This window comes from Cryptomeria japonica, chromosome 7 (assembly GCF_030272615.1).
Source record: "Cryptomeria japonica chromosome 7, Sugi_1.0, whole genome shotgun sequence".
Taxonomy (NCBI): domain Eukaryota; kingdom Viridiplantae; phylum Streptophyta; class Pinopsida; order Cupressales; family Cupressaceae; genus Cryptomeria; species Cryptomeria japonica.
Window position 1 is genome coordinate 586971230 of NC_081411.1, and position 19871 is coordinate 586991100.

Here is a 19871-nt window from a genome sequence, read left to right on the forward strand (position 1 = left end):
TGAGCTTTAGTCCACTTGGTGCAGTAATCTATGGCAGTCAATATAAATTTAAGTCCTGCAAATAAATTGAGATTAATAACCCCAACAAAATTCAATGCCCATCGTGCGAATGGTCTTACTTCAAAGACTAGTTGAAGGGGTATAGCGAGGTTCCTCTCTCTAGATGTCGCCATTTGACAAGTGTGGCAATGTCTGACATGCTCATGGACATCTTTGAATATATTGGGCCACTAGTAACTAACCTTTAAAATCTAATGTGTTGTTGAATCCACTGACCCATGGTCTGTACCATACTTGCCATGGAATTCCTTGATCGTTTTCTTAGCTTCAGGATGATCGAGACCGTTAGCAACAATCAAGAAGGAAAACTGAGAGGGAGGGGTGAATCAGTTTTCACCAGATTAACTAACTTAAGCACAATCTCAAATCTAAACAATTGCAAAAAGAATAAAGATAAACACAATAGCACCAACACACATAACACCGAGTTTTTGACGTGAAAAAACCAGTTAAGGGAAAAAACGCGATGGGAACTTACTCACAATAAGATGATACTTTGTAGTAGTATGTGTAAATATTACAATGGAAAATGCACATGCATTCAGGCACACTGCCTAGAGCTCACTATTCAAAATAAGATGACCCAAAAAGCTTCAACCCTCAATGAGGGTTCACTACCTTACAATAAGATTCGGACTACAATCCGGATTACATAAACTTCAAATATAACATCTCCTTATGCCTGATGACAATTTCATTTAAGCACATTTGTCTAGCCTACAACCATCTCTTCTCAATACATCACACCAAAGGATAATTTTCTTATGCACGCATACGCCACACTCTGATAATGCAGACACAACATCAACACCTAAATTGCATGACTATATCACCTATTTATACAATTTATCAAACTTGACTACAAGGTCGGCCAAACCCTCAACACTCAATTATAAAATTGTATCTCACGATACATAAATCAACCACCGGACCAATATAAGAACATATATGACATAACATGGACCTAAATTAAGTATCCAAACATGTATCAACACCGGAAATCTTGCCAAGATCAATCGCAACACGCTACACCACCAACAATACCGCATAACACAGAATATCATCATATCAACAAAATCACCAAAAACACCCACAAAGATCAATGTGACCATCGAAACAAATAAGACACGATCAAGAAACACCAACAAGCACATTAAAATCATCCACAATAGTTGCACCAACACCACTTATTCAAATCTTCATCGATCAACACGCTAACTCTCAGGAACACTCACAACAACAATTCAAACTAGAAAGATATCTTGCAGAGCACCAAATCACTAACCATCTGAACTGAAGATCCACATGAACATCCAAATCATTCTTCCCAAATCCACACCCAGAGATATGATCATACCGGAGCTCACCGAATCAAATACCAATCTCTGCCAACCACATAACAGAAAGACTTAACTACAAACTGAATCAAATAATATGATCAAGAAAACTTTTTCGAATCACATAAACCAATAAAGAATGAAGTATTCCATCGTCCCAAATAAATAAATCAACCATATCAACTCAATGCAATCACTGAAACACCAAACAGCTCTCTACAACACCAAAACACACGAATATGTTGACATCAATGGCAACAATATCTAACAATCTCCCCCTTTGACATTGATGACAACATATGAATGTGAAAAACAATCAATGTAAAGGAAATAGATCAACACCAACAATCTACAACAAACTTCTCCTAAGATCATGCACTCAAAGCTCCAAAGATAAAACATTTTTTCACATGACTCTCTCCCCCATGACTCTCTCCCCCTTTGACAGCAATGTCAAAGACAAAATACAAATTATGCTCTCCCAAAACTCATCTTACCACTAATCATCTGAACCACCGATTACTCTGAATGAGTAGTAGCACCAACTCATCAACCCGAACAAAAAGATAAGGCTCTGAAATCCACCAGATTAATGCAACTTCATGCATCTAGTTCTCAACAAAAAAGGCAAAGACCCCTAACTTGTGTCTCAAATAGACAAATATATCTGCAAGAAAAGGTTTAGTGAAAATCTGATCCTTTGTAAATGTTGCATCTCTTTTTTAATTTTTCACTAAAAGGCAAATTCGACTCTACTAATATTTTTATAGAAACTGAATCCACGACAGTCTAAAGAGTCTCTCGTCGAAGTACATCAATGTTTCCAGAGACAGAGACCCCAACAAGCCACAAAAGCATTCCAACTTCTTACCCGTGATCCATGATCATTCCAACAGCCCTAAAACAGCTCCTTAACATGGCCACAAAGAGTCTTGTTACATTCATTTTTTTTAAGGATCTAGCTCAATATTTTGTGTTGTCGGTAAACGTTTTAAAGGCTGGGTCCTTGCGATATGAGTCCATTATTCAGCACCGTCACACTAGTGAAATGGAATTTGGGTAATTGCCCAAACCACGAGATGACAAAAACAAATTTGTGAGCAACTTGATGAAGCATGTAGAGAATAGACTTTTTGAATACCAAAGTTGAGATTTAAGGATCAAAGATATGATATTCAATATATATCTGACCAGTTAACGCATGCAGAAATCTGACGACAGACCCTTTAGATTCCTAGAAAACTGTAGAGCCAAATCATTAGTGGTACACTACTGATAAATACCAAATACCCACAAGCAAGGATAAACCCAACGATTTCTATACAAACCTGGTTGGTAATCAGGTTTTTGAATCTCATTTGCAAGAAAAGTTGATTGAAAGATATCTTACATTAATAACGTACAGAATGCTAGCTTGGTTGCCACTACCTATCAACTACACAATGAGTTGAGTTTACAGCATTCTTATTTCACCTTGAAATTCAGTAAAAGGAAATTTTTAATTAGTAATAAGTCATACTAGCATGAAATATTCGATTGCCTACAAGACAGCCACAGAGCAAAAAAGATGCAAGCAATTAGATATGTAAACAGAAAGTATTGTGTAGTGCTAGAGTAATGGCCACAAACTGACAAACTCAGCTTGGGAAACAGACAGCAACAAACAAAAATGTCTACAATCTTGAATACTTTCAGGAAGTGCTTTACTAAAGATGGCCGTCATTCCACAAAAATCTGGATATTGCATAAATACCACTGAAATCTACTTCAATGCCCTCGAGTACTAACGCCCAACCATTGTTTTCACATAATGTAAATTCTGCATGATAATTTCAAATTCTCAGTAACCATGCATATGTGACCTCCCGTACAAACCAAACATGATCATAATATATATTAAACATTATGTTTCCCATATCTGAAATAAATTTCTGTAGCTATCTGCTTGCCAACATTCTCATGCATTTGGTGACTCTTACTTGTATACTCTAGAAGCCATGCTACTCACTAACAGCTATTTCAATAAGAATTTAGCAGAGTATTGAACATTAAATATGCGAATAACAGGAGGTGATCGAATGATTAATCAAGTAACTTTCAAGTTGGTGTGACAACAAACATCGTGTATCTAGAACACATAAAAACAACTCACTCAAATGCAACCAAATATTGAAAAGATTATTAAGAAACGAAAAGTTATATTCTTTGGTGTATAATATAACAGGCTCTACTCAGCTTCAGATGCTAATGTTACAGACACTCTGTAAAAAAACAGAATATAAATAGCCGATCTTGTGATACCATACAGTGGAAACACTAGTTCAGATTTTCAAAAGAAGAAAAGGGGATAATAACACAGTCCCCCTGTCAAAAATGGCTTTTCCTTTCACTATTCTTTATGATGTTTGCTGTAGCAAGGGAGTGTGGGATAACAGACGACCAGTTCATATAAAACATATCTCACATATCTACATATCCACAAGGTATATTGGTTATCACACAAATTTGCTTTCCTACTTACAAGACTCATCTACTTGCAGCCTTTAAAATATCTTCAAACACTCTCGAATCTTGCATTTAGTGCCATTACATCAGCCAGTATCTACTGTGATGGCAAGACCTGTCAGGTTCCAGAGTTTTAAGACTGAAAATCTTGATTGTTATCTGGGTATTGGAAACATGAGAAATGACCATCATTAACAGCCTTCTGATGCAGACCCCGTCTATCATCAAATCTTAAAGATTGTTTGTCATCTTGGATGTTAGATGGTCCAAGGCTATCCAAATGAAACTGTTGCATATCAAGAAAATTCCTTAATTGCTTTCTGTCAACAATATGATGTTGTTCAACCACATCTATACTAGGAAATTGTTGCCCAGGAGAGACATTTTCAAGCAGTTTTCCATCCATGTTCTGTAACTGTGAGGACTCAAAAGATGGACTGGTAGATGGGTGCATTTGATTACAAGGTAAAACATTCCCTTCAGTGATTTCTTCCTGTGGCCAGGAGCTGTAATAAACTGGATTGAAACCAACAGTGTCTGTTTCTGAGAAATCGGGCTTTTTGTCATCCTCAATCATTCTTAAAAACTCCTCCGGATCAAATAGTTCATGAAAACTCTGCAGTTCTAGGTCAGGCAGAGAATCAAGTGGTTCACCTGAATCCAAGATTTCAACATTAGCAGTTGTTGGCTGCATCCCACACTTTGATGATGATTCGGACTGAACCGTGGAAGGAAAATCCTGCTGGGATTCATATTTTGGAATAGTCCCCTGGGATATTGTCTGCTGGTAATCAAAAGCATTTGCAGCATCTCGTAAATCACTTTTAGGTATAATTCTTGGCAACAACTCTCCATCTCCTTGCTCTGCTTTAAAGGGAAAACAAATCATTGGGTCTCCTTTAACGCTGCTCACCTCAGATTTGATAGCCTCTGGTTTATCAGACAAATCTAATGTAGTCTCTTCTTTTGCAGCCTTTACCTCAGATTTAATGAAAAATTTTGATTCAGAATTCTGCCTTGAATCCTCAATGCCTATGCACATTTTTTGGTGACATTCAGAATCCATCCCAGTAGTTCCATGTCCCTGATCTATCTCAACACTTCTAGCACTGTCCCTCACTTCCACTCCAGCTTCAGAAACCAGATCACTTGTGAGAGACAAAGATGAATGAATAGGGCTGAGGCGAGGACTTTTAGCAGAGAGACCCTGTTTAAAATCCTTCCACTCACTAGAGACCTCACATTGCTGAGATGTAGAGCATTCTAGAGATTGACAAGTAACATGAGTTGAAGTAGATGTTACCGAAGACTCCTTTGAGGCACTAATTTCAGGAAGATTCAGACGAGCACAAGATCCATACATGGCCCTTGCAGCATTGTCGTATGCAAGAGCAGCATCCTCTGCTGAGGAAAAGGTACCCAACCACAGTCGACTGCCCCGATTTGGTTCTCTGATCTCTGCAACCCATTTTCCCCATGTTCTCTGTCTAACTCCTCTGTAATTGCAATGTGCATTCTCAGGACCACCCTTTCCTTTCATGCATCCTTTCTTTGAACCTTTGGCCGGCGCTTTTTTGACTCTTTTTGAGCCATCTCTTGAGCTCTCTGCCTGCTTGTTCAGCTCTTCCCACTTGGCCAAAGTTTCTGCTACAGTACTATTTCCATGGTTTCCACTTCGTGCCTTCCTTTTCCTGCAAAGTAAAAATAAAAAGTGATGTTCATATTATATACAACCTTCCTAATTTTGAGCCAGCTTCTGAAAACTTTATTAGGTTATTCATTACAAATTACATTGAGTCATGAGTGATTTAATTACTCATAAGCACGATGCAAATAAGTTGAACAAGACCCGAAAGTGTACAATCTGCTTTCTGGACTCACAATCAGTAATCACATAAGAACCTTAAAAGGCAGCTCCAATCCCATAACCATGTCATTATTTATGCAAGATAATGATAACGATATGTTCGATAACATTTCCCAAAATGCTCCACAGAACGTGCACTTACTCTGCATGCCCCACCCCATCCTTCCTATAGTACAAACAAATTTTCTAACACCCTCAAATTCCCATTCTAAAATTTGACCGTCTCTATCATCCACCCATGATAACTTTGCCAAAAATGTACTAGCAGTTCCTCCTTTCCACAATAACATGCAAGATAATGTTTCACAAGGACTTGTACTTAGTCTAAAGTATCTCTTCCCATAAGAAGCAATTTAAAATCTACATGTGATCTGAAACTTCCCTTTCTGAAATGTTGCATTTCAGAATGATCTTAACGAGTTTCTTTGTCTCTTAAAAAGAAAACCCTGTATGTTGTTAATTTACAATGGTGTCACAAACCTGCAAACATTTGACAGGTGTAGAAAGAAACGAAAATCTGGCAATTACAGAATTATCAAAATAATTTCTGCAATAGCTGTTCATGGTCCCAGATCTTTAACTTTTGTAGGAACATCAGGGATAAATGCAACATTATACAATCGAACTACAATACATGCTGGTGCATAACATGCTATAAGAACAACCATCTTATAGTCCAACTAATTATAGACAATGACTCGGTAGTTCTCAACGGGTGCATAACATAGTATAAGAACAACTATCTTATTATGACATCTCCATGTATTTTAAGTTAGCAGTTATTGTAGCGTATTGTACTAGTCTCTATTAAAGCATATAGAATAGGGGTATATACCTCTCTCAGAGCCTATAGAATAGGAATAGGATTACATATAAATGTCTATACCCAGTGCTGCCTAAAATTTTCATAGCATCATGCATAACTAGAAAAATAGCACTGAAGTAAACTGCAAGTTGCATGCATCCCAAAATAAAACATCCCTTGAAATATATTCCATGCATGAATGCCTCCTATCCATATCTATGCACATGTATGATATTTAGGCATGCACTACCTGCCTATAGTTGGGCACTATTCTTGGCATCATAACAATATTACATTCTGGCACACCACCATCCACCTCATGCAATTATGCGTTCTATCCTCATAACACTATGATTCACACTTGGAAGAGAAAATACAAAAATGACAAAAAACCCAAACAAATAATAAACTCCTATGAAGAACTGAAAACTTCTATCTGTGCAAGCTTGGAGGCAACTATCAAGATTTAGATTTCAAACATGTCACTCCATCATGCAAAGTTCGATAACAAGCACAACCTTAGTTGTGCCATAGCAGAGCCAGTCTTTTGTAATCCCTCTGTATCATCAGACAACTGTTTTCAGGACAAGGACAACAAGGAGCAGGGAGATGCATTTCAGGAATGGATTTTTTTTTAGACCATTTTTTGGGATGGCAGGGGATGGCTTTTAAAAACTTGAGAAAAATTTAAAAATATAGGGAAATTTCAAATATTGATATGATAACATTAATAAGGCATTCCTCGTATACATCAAAGTTGAATTGAGAATTGACATAAGAGTCAAACAAATTAACACCATTGCTTTCATTAAAGAAGACTCTCTTTCAACTGATCATTGCCATGTGCCTTTGACATTCAAGAAAACTCTTCCTACACCTTCTCACATTCTCCTAGACCAATCTTCTAGACTCTTCATAAAATGGCAAAGTGAAGACAATTTCTCTTGAATTCAGATCAGGTTTGCAAAGAACTTGATCACTCACTCACATCTTCCTTTCTCAGGGTCATAGTGCTTGACACATGCAAGAGCAAATTCTTGACTTTAAATGGAGACAGGAAAAATAGGCTGCTTCATGTGGCTAATTTTATTTGTGGTTTTTTTATTTTCTCCTCCAATTCCAATTCTCGCCATGTGCCTTCGACATTCAAGAAAACTCCTCCTTTACCTTCTCACATTCTCCTAGACCAATCTTCTAGTCTCTTCATAAAATGGCAAAGTGAAGACACTTTCTCTTGAATTCGGATCAGGTTTGCAAAGTACTTGATCACTCACTCGCATCTTCCTTTTTTAGGGTTTTGCAAAGCACTTGATCACTCGCATCTTCCTTTTTTAGGGTCATAGTGCTTGACACATGCAAGAGCAAATTCTTGACTTTAAATGGAGACAAGAAAAATAGGCTGCTTCGTGTGGCTAGTTTTTACTCGTGGTTTTTTTATTTTCTCCTCCAATTCCAATTCTCGCACTTACACATGTCTTAGACCAGTCATTAATTTTTGAGTATTCTTTCACAAATTGGTTGGAGCATCCATGATTTGAAAATGAAATTGCATGTTTGAAACCTTACGATTTATGAAGAGCAGTTGTTTTGTATGTGAACTGATCAAATTCCATTCTATGAAATTATGAATGACACAAAACTGATGTGAGGAATGCTGCTGTCAAATTGTTTATTTCAATAACAAAAACAAAAAAATACCTTCTCTCACTGATATGACTGTTCTTATTGTTGTTATATGGAGCCTAATCAGACTCAGAGGTTAAATTTTCCCCCACTTCTATCGGCGCAGTTTCCCCACTAATTTTTATAACCAACATAAGTCTTGTTAAAACGGCTAAGGGTTATGTTTTTCGGTAGAAAATTCTGTAGCATTTTTGCAGCGGTATTGAATTGCAAGGGATTGCTATGTGTAATCGGATCGATTTGCTAGATAATAATATTGGACTCTCTGTTTGGTGGACGTAGCCCGAGTTTGGGTGAACCAAGTTAAATATTGTCTCTTCACTGTTATTATTTCTGTATTTTTCATTCCTCTATTTAATATTTATCTGCATATAATTGGTATCTTCTGCATGCAATTCCTAACACTTATAACAGTTGATATCTTGCCTTCGAATGACTGACTAAATCTATCTTAACAGTAACATAAAAAACATTACAATATTTTTAATTGATTTTGGGCTTCTTTAAAAAAGAAATATTGAGAGATTTTATGAGGAAACAGCTAAAAATCCCTAACACGATGACATCCCCAGCCATCTTGGTGATGTCCGGCCATCCCCACAAAGCTCTTGTGTTTCTGGGACAGCTAGGGTGATTTTATTTTTTATTATGGACAACGGGGAGACATTTCTGAGGCATCCTGAGGTAGTTACAAGGCAAAAAATCCTGGGGACACATCCCCAAGGAACATACATAAATTCTCATGTTGATACAAGAAAGAATGAAATAATAATATTTGTCTAGTACATTGCAAAGAAGAAATGTGAGGTGATTTCTAGAGGCAACTGAGTTTATAAAAGATGGGAATTACAAGAATAAATATGTGCAGATTATTATTATAAGCACAAGTTGCAACCTATGGGGATGCGATGGCGGCAGCTCTGTGTGAGATGCAGAACGGAGTGAGGGAAAGTATTCTCAAAATTTATTTCAATCCTGATAACTATTTGTCTTCTGACTCAGAAGAAGAGACAGATGAGGATGAAGATCAGACAGATGATGAGGAGGTCGACGATGCTCAGAATATGGCAGACAGTGAGGAGGAGAGAGAGGATAGGGAGCAGAGGGAGGAAAAGCGTCGGAAGAAAGATTTTGTCATGACTGCCTGGTCGACCTTCAGAGATTGTGTTACGAATGGAGAACTGACTGCATTCAGACAGCTGAAGGAGGTTGATGACTGGTGGCTGACAGAGGCGTCTTCGGACACCCTTTTCTACCTGGGCGAACTGATTTCGCAAGTGCTGCACTTTCTGAGGAATGTGTAAGGGGTATTGTATAGATACGGATTTGTATGTGTCGGGTCTGAATAGGTATCAGGCAGTTATTTCAGTTGGTCATAGTGTTTTAAGTAGATGTTCTTGTCGGCTTGTATTGGAATCAGTTTGGATATTTTATGTACAACTTTTTGGAGCAATATAGGGAGCTATCCTCATAAAGATAGCACTTACCCAAAAGAAAGAAATAAAGAAGAACCAAAAAAAAAAAGAAAAGCACAAGTTGCAAGTAAATGTGCAGTTTTGACACAGATTTAGCAGTTACACAAGAAGCATACATGTATAAAATGTTGTGCAAAGAAAAATAATCAACAGGACACAACTATGAAGAGGTAATAGACGCACAAAAATAAGGAAAATGATTATTACAGACATCCCAAACACTGCAATTTTCGATTTATGTGCAGATGTGTGTTTATGTTAGTGTATTCTTTTACTCCTCTTGCTGGACTTCAGATTGGATGGATATACAGGTAAGGTTGTATTGACACATATGGGTACACAGATATGAGTACAATACCTAATACAAATGCTATTTTTCAAAACCTAATATGGATAGAGCTGAATACAGAAAATATATATATGCAGAGAGAGAGAGAGAGAGTTAACTCAAATAGTTAAATACCTTCAAATAAAGAATTCAAATTTCAAAATAAAACACACTAAATATAATTTACAAATATATTAAAATCTAATATTATTATATTAATAAAAATAATACTATAAAAAAGAAATAAAAAATAAACAATAGTAAACTTTAATATTATTAATAATTAAATAAAATGAAAAAATCAGTAATAAAAAATATATAAAGTTTTACAATATGAAAAACAAAAAATTAAATAAACACAGAAATATGTAACGGAACAGTGTGCATGCACTCTGTACTCTATGGAATGCACACCAAGCTCTCTGCATTGATATTCTGTATGTAGTAATTCTGGTTTGTGGTCTATGTTTGAGGTTGTTCGAGATGAACTGGTAATTTGGGTGTACCATTTGTTCAATCAATATGACCCATTGGAAAGATCTGTCCCTATTTGGTTGGATGAATATCAGTGAAATGAATCAAGTTCTTGATCTGTATTGACCTGTCATATGTAGTATGTAATAAGTTATAACTTAAGATTCATTGAAATTCTTCCAAACCTGAAAGACGTAGATTCAATTCAAAGAGCTTGGCATGCATTCCGTAGAGCTCATAGGGCATGTACATTTTGTGTTAAATAGCTCGACATTTTCGGATTAAAAAAAAAACTTGTGCGATAGTCATGAAGGGAGATCCACAAATGCAGGCAAGCAGAGAAAACAAGGAAAACAACAAACAAAAAACACATGCAGAGACAGTAAGGGCAAAGTGTGTTTTTGTTTTTATATTTTACATAGATACAGCATACTTTTTTCAAAATGTTTTATCTTAATGTATCCAAGGTGGCTATAAATTTGCTGTAATTCTAAGTACAAGCAGGCACCATATAATGATTAAATCCAAGCTATATCATACATGTATCCTACTGAGTACATTTGTACACATGCCAAGGGAGGGGCAAGTGTGTTTTTGTTTTTATATTTTACATAGATACAGCATACTTTTTTCAAAATGTTTTATCTAAAAGTATCCAAGGTGGCTCTAAATTTGCTGTAATTCTAAGTACAAGCAGGCACCATATAATGATTAAATCCAAGCTATATCATACATGTATCCTACTGAGTACATTTGTAAACATGCCAAGGGAGGGGGGTACACATAACAAGGGAGGGGGTAGTGTATCTTGCACCCTTGGTTTTTATTGATTTATTGATGTGTTTCAAGTGTCTTGATCACTCACTTGCATGCATTTAAATACAATTTAAGAGGTGCATTGCTTTCGATGGGTGTAATATTTCATATGGTTTCTTCCACAAGCACCCAAGAGCAAGTTAAGGTATACCATATCTTAAGTTATCTTCAAAAATTACATTATGACATCGATTTATGTGCACAATGGAGGGATGTGCATGAGCATGTTAGGATGTGTGCACACACAAGATTATTGCTTGAAGAGTTGATGGCAAAATTAGGAAGAGATACTGCTGTTTCTGGATTATATTGTGTTATAGATTTTTGACTCAACATTTTGGATCACTCCATAATCCATCATCAGGATGAAGAGAGCCAAAGGAATACAAAATTATGGTTTTGTTCTTGGTTCCTAGCATTCTTGAGGAACGTGGTGTTTTTCAGTTATGAGTTTCTTTGATGCTACTCTAGTTTGCATTGTTTTGTGGTTTGGTGTCCAAAGATAGAGCAAGGATGCACCCTACATAAGACAAGAGAGATCAGCAAAGGAATTGGGAAATGCACTTGCTTCATGGAGCTCTTGCAATGGAGGCAAAAAGCATTTAAATTTAGTCGAAAATTGCAAAGTTTTGCATTCATGGGTTATTCTTCTAGTATTTTGACGATGAATTACACTTTGTATTATGAGAATGTTGGCTCCAAAAATAAATCATTTGAATAAACATCTATATAAGACTATGCAAATGTATTTGTTATTTTAAGTCATATCCTATATTTATAAGATTGAATGTGCAAGAGGTCTAGCAAGTGGTTGCATGCAGTGTAATGATCTATGTTTACAAAAAGATGTGCATGAGTTTGCTTGCACACGAAGTGTGCATGCAGATAATTTTAGATGAGCTATCATTGTAAATAAAGGTGGTGTTTTTGCCTATTAAAACATGCCTCCTATGCATGTGTAAGCATATAGTTGCAAAAAAATTGAATCCATATTTGTTACAAGTTAGGTGCTACACCCTTAACCTAAATTGGGCATGAGTAAATATGTAGCTACCATTGTCTAACATAACCCTTAAGTTAAATATGATCATGCATATAGTCTTATATACGTAGCTAGGCCAGCTTGGGTGGCACCCATGGCATAAATACAGTATGTATAGGAGGTAGCAATTAGTTTATACTTTATTTAATTTTATCATCATATTGTGAACTGTGTTTTTTTTAAGGTTTGTCCTCTCCAAGTGGCTTATTGTTCTCGAGTATTATCCAGTATTTGTAACATATTCCTATCATATTCTTCTCTTGATTAGGCAAGAAGACAAAGGAGGTAGTTTGAGAGTTACACTGCCCCTACCCTGTGGGCAAGAGCAGCCATGTGTACATAATCTGTTTTTGATATTAAAAAGCAGCAAAACAAGGGTGCTGTCCCTGCTGTCCCCATAAGCAACAGCCCAACAGGCATAAATTAACTGTAAGAGCAGTAGCAGCACATTAACAGCCAGCTAATATCAAAAACTAACTATCAACAGAATATAATGAGAGCTAATATCTTTGGAACCCTTGTCCAGCAATCTATTTATCCTACTTAAAGTCTTAATAACATCATCAATATCAATAGCAATAAACATAAGCAATATCAATATAAGTAAAAGTCTTAACGGAGGGCCTTCTGCAACCAGAAACATCATCAATAGCATTGACAGCAAAAATTAAAGTAAAATAATCCCCAGCTACCATCCCTGAATTTGCAACCAGCCTGGTGAAGGACATTGGACCAGTTTTCAATAAAGAAATTGAATAGTTCCTTGTAATTTCCTTCCTCTTCCTCGTTAGCTCCCAAGATCTTCTTCTGCATCAGACACAAGGAGGTGGCAAAACTATGCATAACCCTCAGGCTGAACTGGGAAACACTCCCCAATTTCCTCTCAAGTTCTAAGACCTTGGCTTTAACCTCCTCCAACATTCGCTTTACATCCAGAACAGGTCCCTTCCAGCTGGGAGTTATAAGTCCCTTCTGCTATGGGTTTGTTCATACCCATTTCATCTGACATCATGTCCTCAGTGAGGTCAATTGGGCTCTACGAAATATGGGTGGAACTATCATCATTCCCAAAGGTTTCCCTCTCTTCTTTATCCCCCCCTTTGTCAGTTTCCACATTCTTCCTTCTCTTCTCATCTTCACTACCCAGTTCCGCCTCATCCTTAGTATCATGGTCCACAAGATTCTTTAGCTTTCCTTTCTCGATAGAGCAGGTGGCCAACCTAAAAGACCTTGGGTATTTTCATTCTTGCTCAAATCTTCCCCCACTTCCTCCTCCTCCTCACTAACCTCTTGAATAGTCAATTTGGGCTTTTTGGCAGGGGGTAGGTTTTTCCCCTTTTTTATTGCTGATGCTAAAGAGCAGAGCTTTGTGTTTAGGGTCCCTCGAATCATTCACAATCATCGAGGGGGATTCAAGAGACCCAGGTCGGGACACAATTTTAACAACACCCAAGAACCGAATGCATTTTTCATGCTGGGGCCAGGGATATCAATAGAATTGGTCGAGGGCAGAATAGTAGGACAGAATAGTAAAGGCGAAAAATCAGACCTTGACGGAACGGGATAGGCCTCTTCCCCTGGCTTTTGGCACTCTCAACCACCTCATTCATAGAGTATTCCAGCTAATTGAGATGGAAAAAAGGGAATGAAATGAGGCTACGATTGAGCAACGACAAATGGTAAAAGTAAAAACTTTGAATCTTCCTAATAGGGTAAAATACTTTATTATCATGAGACAAACCTCGTTCCATGGGAACGGTAATTTCTCTCTATCAAAGCCACCATGCAGCTTAATAGGGCTCTCATTCCCTCTAAAAAATTGGTTGAGGCTATCATTGTTAAAAACCCTGCTTTTCTTCTTCCATTTCCTGCCTATAGTTGGCAATCCCATCACCTGAGCAATGACCTCATCAATAACTTCAAAAGAAATTCTGCCTATAGAAACCCTTTTGTCCACCCATGAAGTTGCGAACTGAATGGAGAGGCCCTCATCATAGCCATTGATACTCTCAATGAACTAAGACAAACCACCCTTGTAGCAAATGTGCCAGACCGTGGCATCATTTTTTAATTCATCATGTTCGCTTAGTTCAATTCGAACCCTATCCCCACCCATTCTGTCAAACTCAGCCACACTAGTAGAAAGCCCCACACAAATTTTAGTATTACCCCAAATCGTATTGAAAAGGAAGGTTGGTGTAAATAAGCAGAAAAGGTTGTAATTATTAAAATGTGTGCCAACGCCATCCTCCTTACTCATCCATCTCATAAAATCTCGCTCATGAGGACAGCACCTTCCTTTACAAGTAATAAATATGGCCCAGATCGCCAAATCTTTCTCTAGCTTTCCCAAATTTAAAATGCTTCGAAATTTTACCTTTTTCGTCCCATCATGATGCCTTCAAAATACTCACATGGTCCCTACATTCCCAAGTGTGCCAAATCAGCTTATTACACGGGGACCTCTCCACGTAAATCTATCATGTCATTTCAGTTTGTGATGCATATAAAAAGTACCATGTGCCATATAATCAAAATATTATTGTTCAATATATGTTATTTCACATAACCTTTTTTATTTGCAGGTTCATATTTACATATCTCCTCAATAGAAACCAATATTGGGTCTTCAATCCAAGTGCACCTTCCTAATAGAAGTATCATGTGTTATGCAATTGCATCATTATTGTTAAATTTATGTTATTGTGCATAAGCTTTTTATTTGCAGGTTTACATTTATGTCTCTCCATGATAGGAATCAATATTAGGTCTTGAATTCAAGTACACTTTGGGGGAGACTATCTTTTGGGATGGTGGTTGTCCACAAATGCACAAGGTTTCTACGTCTGATCATAAGGTCACAATGCAAGTAACAAAGGAAAATATTGTCAACATTTGGCCTCTCTAAAATCTCTATTAAAACCAATTCAAGATACCTCTACCTCAAATCCTATGCATGCAAAGAAAACTTAAATCTAACCCAATACTTGCAAACAAAATTGTAAATGACTTTAAAATGATAAGACTTTTTCCATAAACCAACATACACAATCACATCCAACAAAGAAACTCAAAAGAAATAGCACTTGAATAATTCATGTAATGGTAAATCCCAATCTAAGCTCCCTAACTGAAATTGGTTGTTTGCGTCATCCTTGCACAATCAATTTTCCAAGTGCAAGGACAATTATTATAATGTTATAAAATCTTCCCTGAAATTTTCAGATGCCTTAAAAAAACTAAAAGCCACCTGCACAAAACCCTCAAAGTATGAGAAATATTTGGACAGTGTGCAAATGCAATTGCATGTTTATTTAACAAATGACTATAAGCAAAAGTCAAAATCATTCAATAAAAATAGCCCAAAAAATATGAACTACTGACAAATTATCTAAATATTGACCCTAAATTACCAGTTTGGATTTGGTTTGAGGTACACATATTTGCATATATACATATTTGCAGATTTGAACAGGAATCAAGTTCAAAATACCACATAGCATCATAGAATAACCAAAACCACCATAAAGATTAAAAATTATACTTCAATGTCAATTTGTTCAACTCAAATGTTCTGATAGACATCATATGTGTCTTCAAAAGGATCATCATTGTCATTGACATTAGGTAATGATAGCTTTATTTTTATTTAATCCAGAGGAATCAGATAGTTTTCATCTTGGAAGCCAAATAGAGAAAATGAAACTCACAGTGGGAACATGAGCCATTTGACAGCCAGTAAAGTCATAGTGTGTGTCAAAAATGGAGGTAACTTGGACCTAGAGAAGATGTCAAGTGGCCACAACTAAGGCATCTTGCATGGCCAAGTAAGAATCCCTCAGCAACCACTCATGGCCATGCTTGAGTCCATCATTACACTGGCCCCCCACTCAGCACCTTGAACTCAAATAACTTTTGCAGAAGAGAAACAACCAACCCGCCAACACTGAAGATTATTAATGAAATTTAATTAAAATGTTGTGAACTGCAGGTTTGGAAGAAGGAGAACAAAGATAGGCCAACTCAAATGTTCTGATAGACATCATATGTGTCTTCAAAAGGATCATCACTGTCATTGACATCAGATAATGATAGCTTTATTTTTATTTAATCCACACGAATCAGACAGTTTTCAGCCTGGAAGTCAAAGTGGCCCAATAAGAGAAAATGAAACTCAAAGTGGGAAAAAAACCGTTTGACAGCCAGCAAAGTCATAGCATGTGTCAAAAATGGAGGTAATGGGCCCAGAGAACATGTCAAGTGGCAAAAACAAACGTGTCTTGCATGGACAAGTACAAGTCCTGTTGCAACAACATCATGGCCATGCTTGAGTCCATTATTACATTGCCCTACTCAGCATCAATTAAGTCAAATACCTTCTGCAAAAGAGACACAAACAACATGGCCATGCTTGAGTTCACTCAAGATCTCCCCATGATAGTTCCAGCCCAGTGTTACCTGGGGACACGTTTCCGGCATAGTTTGACCCGTCCCGGAAACTCGGAAACTTTCGGAAACCCGTACTCTGGCTGTCCCATAAAATTAATGATTGAATTTTGATTATTTGTTTGACTTCCACTCTCATGTAAACTCTCAATTTAAATTATTTAACACAAATGTTATATGTTAAGGTTTTATAATGTATATCACTATATAAGCATGCTTTATTCATGTTTTTATACAAATATTTAAAATTTCCCTACATATTTTAAATTTTCCCTATTTTTTATATAGCTGTCCCCACTGCTGTGCCTGCCGTCCCCTACTCTGGGAAAAAAAATCCATCCCGGAAACCCGTTTCCCCGTCCCCCCATCCCAGAAACTAGGGGTAACATAGTTCCAGCCAAATCCGTGCCTGTTTATTAAGACCCTAAATAGCCCTAGGTGTAACATTTCAATATCCAGACCAGATCCAAATCAGACATAAATCACTAACATAGAATTGACCAAATCCAAAAGCAAATACAAACAAATTTTAAGTTTGTTGAAAATAAGAGTCTATGCAAACACGCAAATCGTTCATTGAATCACTACCAAAATCCAAATAAATATAAACAACTGGTAGAAATTATATATGTTGACTCTAGATGCAAAAGCATTTGCAAATTCGACATTAAGTTTGTAGAGCAGAGAAGCATATCCAAATGTAAAAAGATTTTGATAACTAAAATCCACAATGTGCGGAGTTGCTGGAAAATTTTGTAACGATTTTTCTGAAACCAGATGTGGAAGCATAGTGAAATTGTGTCTGATGATTGGAATGGCAAAGTTATTAGATGCCAAAACCTAAAAACTGAACAATTCAAGAAAAATTGTCTTAATATTTACAAAATCCAAAGGCTAATACACATGCGAATTCAGTTTTAAGTTAGTAGAAAGGTAAAGCATTTGCAAGTGTCCTAAACATAAACAATTAATGCAAAGTTATCTAAATATTTACATAGTCTGGATGTAAAATACATAAAATAAGTCAGATTTAAGTTTGCAGAACAGACTAACATTTACAATTGCCAGAAAACTCCAAAAATCATAAAATGTGAACAATCAGAGCCTAATTATAAAACCATCGCATTGAAACTCAGACTTGGCTTGGACTTAGCAGTCCCACTTGCGCTTGAAATGGTAGTTGACTGAGGCTCAAAACAATTGGCAAACATTGGCAAGACTCAAAAAAATCATTGGATCATAACAATATGGAAATAACCCCAAAACTCTCCAAAAACGCCAAATTCACTATTCTGCAAATCATGTTTTAATCTTTAAGGTGCTGCAAAACAGAAATTCAAATATTAGAAAGAGAGTGTTGGCAGCTGATGTGGCTTTTAAGTTTTTAAATTTTCCTCCTTCATTTTAGTGTGCTTCTAACACCAATTCTCCCAGGACTAATGAGAGTATGACCTAATCATTTAATTGACCAGATATGTAACTTATAAGTTTTGAAGTGCGAAAAACCATATCCAATTGTAAAACTCAGTGATTGCCAATTTATCTAAACAATTAATTACTCTAAATACATACAATTTTAGTTTTCAGTTTGTGGAGAAAAAAGGCTTAATGCAGAAACCCTCAAGATAGGCAAAATTCGAGCAAATTTTGTAATTATTTTAGAAGTTTCAGTGCATACGAAAATTTATGAAAAAAGCAAGTGTCCTTAAATGCCAGTCTCGTATAACTCTCTGCAACCCAAGCAATGTCTAAACTAATGTGAAGATCGTCCAATGCCAAGCCCCTTTTAACGGGGACAAATGGTAACCAGATTGTTAGAAAATTTTAAAATTGTCTAAGTACCCCTTGATCAACCAAGGATCAAGACTTATGGAGTGCATTGATCCGATAATATAAGAAATACCCTGAAAATGGGTCAGTTCGAAACCCCAAAACCCAAGTCCCAGTAGATACACCCTTAATTTAAAAGTCTCATTAATGCACCCCAAATACATTTTTTTCTACTGTATTCCAGCGAAAAAACTATCTCAAAAATTCATTGAATCCAAATCCAAATGCAAATGCACATCAAAACATTTAAGCATTACCGAATGCAGATGCAGATGCAAATCCAAACCCACTTTATAAGTTCTACAACATACAGCCATAAAACTGTTGGATGTCGAAACCCTTAACCCATTTAAAATAAGTAACAAATATAGATAAATACCTCTGCGGCTCCGTTGCTACTTCCTTCCCTTTCCCTGTGTTCAGCCTGTGAGACGTAGAAGACATGCAGCAACTGCCCGGCTTCCAAACTCACGCTTTAGAGACGCCCCGGGACTCGATCGTCCGCAACAATAAGCAACCAGATCCTCTCAACTTTGTTGTTAAATATTTCTCAGTCGACTTCAAATGTCTTCAAAATCCCCAAAAGTTGTAAAATAAAGGATATTTATACCCAATGAAATAGACATACAGCAATGCGCAGTAGAAGATTCACGATGCACCAGAAACTTCTGCTGTGGCAGCTTTCGCCATACTTATCGTGAATTATCTAACGTCCATACTGTTCAATTTCATCCAAGATTGAAGTTGTGAACGAGATTTTCAAAACTCCATCAGGTGTGCAAAACCTCAAATTTATACAAACCCTATCCCAGGATATTTTCAGGCCTAGATACGTGTCCAGCCAGGTACTTACGTGGCAGATTCTCGTCCATCAGTTTAAATGACGTGGCACGTACAGTGTCGAGAGAATTTAATGATGCTTCTTTGCTTGTAACCGAGGGAGACCTGCCTCGTGCCAGAAGCTTCCGAGCAAGGCACATTCCTGGAAGTATTTCCCCTTAGACTTTTTGTTAATCACTCCAAATTCTCAGGAACGCTTTCCAAGCTCTCTGGAATGAATCTGCACCTTACACGTCTGGGAATTTGAGCTCCTTTAATAAGCAGCATTTTTTATATGATTCTCGTGCGTTCCAGCTGGAAATGTTGCTTCATCTACACGCCACTACCTAATTGAGTATTTTGTTTATGATTATTACCAGTAAT

The 19871-nt window shown here is 36.8% G+C and overlaps 1 protein-coding gene across 1 annotated transcript; it reads right to left on the reverse strand.

Moving 5' to 3' along the window:
• Positions 1-3554: 3554 nt before the first annotated feature.
• On the reverse strand, positions 3555-19586 carry LOC131048596 (uncharacterized). The gene is made up of 2 exons (XM_057982617.2): positions 19048-19586; positions 3555-5593 (listed from the first exon to the last, which is right to left on the reverse strand). The coding sequence occupies exons 1-2, from the start codon at positions 19110-19112 to the stop codon at positions 4036-4038; spliced, it is 1623 nt and encodes a 540-aa protein (XP_057838600.2). The 5' UTR covers positions 19113-19586; the 3' UTR covers positions 3555-4035.
• Positions 19587-19871: the final 285 nt, after the last annotated feature.